This window comes from Suncus etruscus, chromosome 4 (assembly GCF_024139225.1).
Source record: "Suncus etruscus isolate mSunEtr1 chromosome 4, mSunEtr1.pri.cur, whole genome shotgun sequence".
NCBI classification, from domain to species: Eukaryota; Metazoa; Chordata; class Mammalia; order Eulipotyphla; family Soricidae; genus Suncus; species Suncus etruscus.
The window spans coordinates 124155269-124163159 of NC_064851.1; the positions used below are offsets into that span (position 1 = coordinate 124155269).

The 7891-nt window shown below is 34.3% G+C and overlaps 1 protein-coding gene across 1 annotated transcript in view; it reads left to right on the top strand.

The window, feature by feature from the left end:
- The window catches only part of TLR3 (toll like receptor 3), a 7784-nt gene extending 134 nt beyond the window's left edge, over positions 1-7650 (top strand). The window contains exons 1-4 of the mRNA XM_049772338.1: positions 1-310; positions 2005-2196; positions 5072-6924; positions 7376-7650. The exon at positions 1-310 is cut by the window's left edge and continues 134 nt beyond it. Of these exons, the coding sequence (XP_049628295.1) occupies positions 1-310; positions 2005-2196; positions 5072-6924; positions 7376-7604 (2584 nt within the window). The 3' untranslated portion in view covers positions 7605-7650. The remainder of the gene's footprint in view (positions 311-2004; positions 2197-5071; positions 6925-7375) is intronic.
- The last annotated feature ends 241 nt before the right edge of the window (positions 7651-7891 follow it).

The window sequence follows — 7891 nt, forward strand, 5'->3', positions numbered from 1 at the left end:
AATACCTGATGACCTCCCAGTTAACATAACAGTGCTGAACCTTACCCATAATCAAATCCGAAGATTATTACCTGACAATTTTACAAGATATAGTCAACTCACTGTCTTGGATGGAGGCTATAACTCCATCTCAAAACTCGACCCAAGACTGTGTCAAGTACTCCCTGTGCTGAAAATGTTGAATCTCCAACACAATCAGCTATCTCAACTTTCTGATAAAACCTTATTCTCCTGCATGAGTTTGGTTGAACTCTACCTCACTTCCAACTCGATTCAGAAAATTCAAAATAATCCCTTTAAAAACCTAAAGGTAAGATAGAAATGTAAATTTTCCATATATGGAATTTAAAATGTTAATCTACTAAGTTTTCAAGATTCACCAACACTTTATATCTATCAAGATCAAGAATAAGTCTAACACACACAATATTGCCATTGAAAATATTTTCAAAAGAGAACATGTTATTTCTAAATTAGTTTAATATTAATTTTATTTAGTTTTCTTTTGTTTTTAGGTTACAAATGGTGGTGCTCAAGGCTCACTGTACTCAGGGATCACTTTTGACAGAAACTAGGGAAACATTTGTGGTGCCTGGGATCCAACTTGTAAGGCAAATGCCCTACCTACTATACTAGCTCTCCAGTCCCCAATTTATTTTTTGTTTGTTTTTTGTTGTTGTTGTTTTTGTTTTTGGGCCACATCCAGTGGTGCTCAGGGGTTACTCCTGGCTGACTGCTCATAAATAGCTCCTGGCAGGCACAGGGGACCATATGGGACACCGGGATTCGAACCAACCACCTTTGGTCCTGGATCGGCTGCTTGCAAGGCAAACGCTGCTGTGCCCAAATTTTAAAGAACTTTGAGTTTAGGGTTGTTTTTTTGGGAGGACAGGGAATTTTTTTCTTGCTACTTCACATTAAAAATAGAATTTGGGTGGGGGGGAGGCCGGCAAGATAGCATGGAGGTAAGGTGTTTGCCTTCCATGCAGAAGGACGGTGGTTTGAATCCCGGCATCCCATATGGTCCCCCATGCCCGCCAGGGGCAATTTCTGAGCATAGAGCCAGGAGTAACCCCTGAGCACTGCCGTGTGACCCAAAAACCAACAAACAAACAAAAGAATTTGGGTACAAGATGTGAAGTTCATGATCATAGTAGAATGAGAATATGTTGATGCCGAAAAGACAAATAAGTTCTCAATATGTTGATTTTTCCCTTGAAGTAAAATTTCCATCTCAAATTCTGATTTATGTAAGAAACAGATTAATATTATTAAAAAGCAAGTTGTTCAACTAAATATTATTTATTTTTGACTACCATTATTGCCTTTCCAATGACTGTTGGTATTTTCTTTCTAGGTTTTTTGTTCATTTGTTTTTGTTTTTGGACCACACTGGTTTACTCCTGACTATGCACTCAGAAACAGTTCCTGTCTAGGGGGACCATATGGGACACTGGGGAGTGAACCCAGGTTCGTCCTGGTTCAGTTGCCTGCAAGGCAAATGCTTTACAGCTGTGCTATTGCTCTGGCCCCTTCTTTTTAGTTTTTTGATTAAATTTTAATTTGTGAAAACAAATTAATTTAATTTCTAAAAACAAATCTATTCAAATCTCATAAAAATTAATCATTATTTAATTTTAAACATCAAGAATAGTTAATGCATTTAAATGTGCTTAAAAATATTATTTACTCAGGTCAGCGATGAAGTGATATTCAGGCCAAGAATTGATGAGGGTGGCCAGGGCAGCCTCAGACAACAATTAAGGATCCCTGGCTTTTTGACTACAAAGCATGCATTCTTATCACTTTAACTATCCCCTGCTTCCCAAATCAAATGCTTAAAGTAACTGTGAGGTATTTAATCACAGGAAAATAATTTATTACTATCACTGTTCTACAAAATAAATGATCTTTTTTCTATTGAAATATTTCTAGGGTTAATATTAATTTAAAAGAATTCTTTCTTTTTGGAAAATTCCCTAATTGACATTCTTCCTCTCTTAGAATTTACTGAAATTAGATCTATCTCACAATGGCTTATCATCTACTAAATTAGGAACTCAAATTCAACTAGAGAATCTACAACAGCTTTTATTATCAAACAACAAAATTCACTCAGTAAGTCAAGAAGAACTTTATTTTCTTGGCAATTCTTCTTTGGAGAAATTAGACTTGTCATCTAATCAAATTAAAGAGGTAAGAAGTAAAGTAAAATATTTTCGAGTTCTACATTGAAGTGTGATAATCTTTAATGTTTTATAGATAAGAACTATGTAGATTCAAAAAAGAAATAAGCAATGCCTTCTATCATGTCTTCTAGAAATCATTCACACTTACTGCTGGGAATAATGATTGTCTTTATTGAGCAAATTCAAAAGCAACTTTGCAACAAATATTTTCATTGAAAAACTAATTGGTAGGCATTATGGTCATTTATCTGAAGACAATTTTGATATAAAGTGGCACAAAATTTTGATTGATTTAAGTTAATTAATCTACTAAAGAAATAAGCCACTTGCAAACTAATATTTTCTAAAATAGTACTATAAAATGTGGTTAAACCCTGGCTTCTTGCAGAAAGTTTTATCACTGAAAAATATATTAAATATAATGCTTCTATGATTGAATAAAAGACTTGAAAGACAAGTACTCAAGTATAGTCCACCAAAAAGACAATGATTCATGAGTGTAGATTGACACTAATATATATATATATATATATATATATATATATATAAATATACATTTAAAATGTATGTGACTTTTATATTTTAAATTTATTTTTCAGTTTAATGTTACATAAATGTTGCATTTTATTGTATCATTTTAAATATCCCTCTTCCAATTTTAAAAATCTCTGACAGTAAAATTGTTACATGGGGTTGCTGGTTCTGTTCAAAATTTTTGTTTCATTTAATTATATATCATGCTTTGGTTTTGGAGGATTTACCCCTCTCTGTGTTTCACTATTATCACTTGTAAATTAGAACTATTACCATATACATACATATGCATACATACACACACAAACAATATGAGTTAAAATAGTAAATTTGTTAAAAGCATAGGGAGTATGTAAGGTATGCCTATCTGATATTCATTTCTAAATCATTATGAAATTGGGCATATTATTGAAGTTTTCTCTTCTCCAATTTTCCATGTTAAATATTGGCATAATAATAAAAAAATAGTTTTATAGGATTGTGTGCTAAATAATGTTAGTGTCTGACTTAAATTTAATAGCATCCATAATAACTATTATTAGATTATAATAAAACATCTTAACTAACATTCACTTTGGGTTCATTATTTTAAATTTAACTACTTTTATATAAAGTATATAAAGTATGCCTACATATTTCCTTTAAGATGTAGGAGTAAGAATATTGGCAATCCAAAATTAAGATAAATTTTTAAAAATAAACAAATTTCCGATGTAAATTTGGTCTTAGTGAAAAATTGTCATTCCATGATAATAAGTTAATATTTAATGCAAGTTATTCGTTTTAATTTCTAAACACTACTTTTCAGTTGAAAATATATATATATTTTTTTGGTTTTTGGGTCACACTCGGCAGTGCTCAGGGTTTACTCCTGGCTCTATGCTCAGAAATCGATCCTGGTAGGCTCAGGGGACCATATGGGATGCCAGGATTCGAACCACTACCCTTCTGCATGCATGCTATCTCACTGGCCCCAGTTGAAAATATTACATAAAGAAATATAAAATATGGGGCGGAGAGATAGCATGGAGGTATGGTGTTTGCCTTGCATGCAGAAAGACGGTGGTTTGAATGCCGGCATCCTATATGGTCCCCTGAGCCTCCCAGGAGCGATTTCTGTGAGTAGAGCTAGGCATAACCCCTGAGCACTGCCAGGTGTGACCCAATAACCAAAAAATTAAAAAAAGTAATATAAAATATATCTTATAAGAAGAATTTCAGGAGCTTCCTAGTTGTGACAAGGCATTGCCTGGGATGAATGTATCATCCCCTAATTTTCTGTATGTAATTAAGGATTATCCAAAATGTTGGCCAAAGAAAAAGTACAGAGAATAAGGCATTGCCTAGCATGCTGTCAGCTCTGTTGCAATCCCTAGTGCATATATTACCCTGAGAACAACCAGGGGTAACTCCTGAGCATGATATCTAGGAGCAATATATCAGATATATAATACTATAACAGCCTTTTCCATATACCACCCCAAGTAAAATAAGACAGATGTTATTCAAACATTTATTTTTAATGTTACTTAATAATAAATCATATCATGGCACTTATAGTAATTAACTCACTTTCAATTGTCCATTTCAACTCACTTAACTTAAAATGAAGTACACTGTCTTCCACATCTATTTTTTTCCATTAATATTGTACAAGTGACATCATAGAAATTTGACCTTATTTGCTTCCTTGGTGTACTAAACTGCAGAGTTTAATTCTAAACTGGCAGGTTCAACTCCTGTTCTCTGGCAGAAATTTTGTCTTGCTTTCCGATCTCATATTTAATTCTTGTGCCCTAGAATAGTTAAATTGGTATGGGGTTGGGGACAAGAGAGAGAAGTGCTAGATACACTGCAATAAAAGAAGTGGGGAGATTAAGAGAATGGCTATACCTCAAAATTATAGAAGAAAATTGTTCATTGCGGATTGAAAAGAATACTCATTTTATTCCATGGTGTTTACAGAATGGTGGTCACTAAGACAGAAACTAGATCTACCCCAAGGATAAGTTTACAAATAGTTTATTACATTTAGACTTGATTTGAAGTGCAAGTGTTTGAAGATTTAATTTATATTGAGAGTTCCTGGATGCCCCCTGAGGCATCTACTCTGAGACAAGAATGCTGATTAGACAGCAGTCCGAAGTCAGGGGAATATGGGACTAAAGAAGAAAGAGGTGTTACAGGCACTGAGTAAGGAAATTCTACATTCACAATGGATTGAAATCCCGTAGAATGCAATGGAAAGGAGAGGAGGTTGGGTAAAACATTGTGTTTAAGCTTTGTGATGTTCATACAATTATACTGAATTTTTTGGTTATTAATCCTTTTTTTCCCTGTGCCTTTAGTTCTCTCCAGGGTGTTTTAATGCAATCGGAAAATTATTTGGCTTGTCTCTGAACAATGCCCGACTGGGTCCAAGTCTGACAGAGAATCTTTGTTTTGAATTATCAAACACGAGCATTCAGAAACTATCACTGAGCAATGTCCAGCTGGAGAACATAAGCGATCTGACATTTCTTGGACTAGCGCAAACAAACCTCACCACACTTGATCTTTCCTACAACTCCTTAAATATAATTGGTAATGATTCCTTCACTTGGCTTCCACACTTAGAATACATCTTCCTGGAATATAATAATATACAACATTTATCTTCTCGCTCTTTTTTTGGACTTCTTAACGTGAGACACATGAATTTGAGACACGCTTTTGCTAAACCAAGTATTTCTCTGGCTTCGCTTCCCAAGATTGATGATTTTTCCTTTCAGTGGCTAAAACATTTGGAGTATCTTGACATGGCAGACAACAGCCTGCCAAATACAAAAAGCAATACGTTCAAAGGATTGGTAGAGCTTAAATACTTAAATCTAGCCAACTCCTTCACAAATTTGCGAATTTTAACCAATGAAACATTTCTATCACTCATTCAATCTCCTTTGCTCCTACTCAACCTAACCAGAAATAAAATCTCCAGAATAGAGAGTGATGCTTTTTCTTGGTTAGGCCAGCTAAAGATTCTTGACCTTGGTCTTAATGAAATTGAACAAAAACTCATAGGCCAGGAATGGAGAGGCCTGGAAAATATTGTTGAAATATACCTTTCCTACAACAAAGGTCTACAACTGACTGACAACTCTTTTGCTTTGGTTCCAAGTCTTCAACGCCTGATGCTCCGAAGAGTAGCCCTTAAAAATGTGGATATCTCCCCTTCCCCCTTTCATCCTCTTCATAACTTGGTCATTCTGGATTTAAGCAACAACAACATAGCTAATATAAATGAGGAACTTTTGGATGGTCTCAAGAAATTGGAAATTCTGGATTTACAGCATAACAACTTAGCCCGGCTATGGAAGCATGCAAATCCTGGTGGTCCTGTTTATTTTCTAAAGGGTCTTTGTAACCTCCACATCCTTAATTTAGAGTCTAATGGCTTCGATGAGATTCCTACAGAGATGTTCAAGGACTTATTTGAATTAAAGAGTCTCCGCTTAGGATTGAATAACTTAAATACACTTCCATCATCTGTTTTTGATAGTCAGGTGTCTCTAAAGTCATTGAGTCTTCAGAAGAATCTCATAACATCGGTTGAAAAAGAGGTTTTTGGGACACCTTTCAAGAATTTGAGTAACTTAGACATGAGCTTTAACCCATTTGATTGTACTTGTCAGAGTATTGCCTGGTTTGTTAATTGGTTGAATAGTACCCGTACCAATATCTCTGAGCTATCAAAATATTATATATGCAATACTCCACCTCAATATCATGGTCATTCAGTGAAACTTTTTGACATAGCATCTTGTAAAGACAGTGCCCCCTTTAAACTCCTTTTTATAATCAATACCAGTATCCTGTTGGTTTTTATTTTCATTGTACTGGTAATCCACTTTGAAGGCTGGAGAATATCTTTGTATTGGAATGTTTTAGTGCATAGAATTCTTGGATTTAAAGAAATAGAAAAATTGCCAGAGCAATTTGAATATTCAGCATATATAATTCATGCTCAAAAAGACAGGGATTGGGTCTGGAAACACTTTTCCTCTATGGAAAAACAAGATCAAACTCTCAAATTTTGTCTGGAAGAAAGGGACTTTGAAGCAGGTGTCCTTGAACTTGAGGCTATTGTGAATAGCATCAAAAGAAGCAGAAAAATTGTTTTCATTATAACACATCATCTACTAAAAGATCCATTATGCAAAAGGTAAGTAACATTATGATAGTGTGTTCTCAATTTTTCACTGAGTTTATAAACAGCACTAATATTATGACTTACAGCTTAATTTCTTAAAATAAAATAACCAAGGGCCCGGAGAGATAGCACAGCGGCATTTGCCTTGCAAGCAGCCGATCCAGGACCAAAGGTGGTTGGTTCGAATCTCGGTGTCCCATATGGTCCCCCGTGCCTGCCAGGAGCTATTTCTGAGCAGACAGCCAGGAGTAACCCCTGAGCACAGCCAGGTGTGGCCCAAAAACCAAAAAAAAAAAAAAACAAAAAAAACAAAACAAAACAAAACAAAACAAAAAAAACAAAAAAACAAAAAAAAATAAAATAACCAAGCTGATTTTTAGTGATGGATTGAGTTCCCAGAGAAATTTTAGATTTTAAAAAATTGTGTCTTTATACATAATTTAGTATATACCTATTTTCTTAGGTTCAAGGTACATCATGCAGTCCAGCAAGCTATTGAACAAAATCTGGATTCCATTATATTGATCTTTCTTGAGGAGATTCCAGACTATAAACTGAGCCATGCTCTTTGTTTGAGAAGAGGAATGTTTAAATCTTATTGCATCTTGAACTGGCCAGTTCGGAAAGAGCAAAAAAATGCCTTTCAACAAAAACTGCAAGTAGCACTTGGATCGAGGAATTCAACGCATTAAATTATTTAAAGACTAAGTAAACAAAGATGTAGTCTCCCTATCCTAATGTAAAGAGGTTGTTGTTGTTTTTTTGAAAATTTGTTTTATTTGAAAATAGTGTAGATCCTATTCATATTTATTGGAATGGTACATCATAACTATATATTATGGACAAACACATCTCACTTCTTACTACTTATGCACTTAGTTTAACCAAATTAACCATTTTCATACTGATGAAATCACAATTTATTACTGAGGCCTCTGGAAATTTTAGAGTCTAAAAATAGTTCTCATTTAAAGAAAAA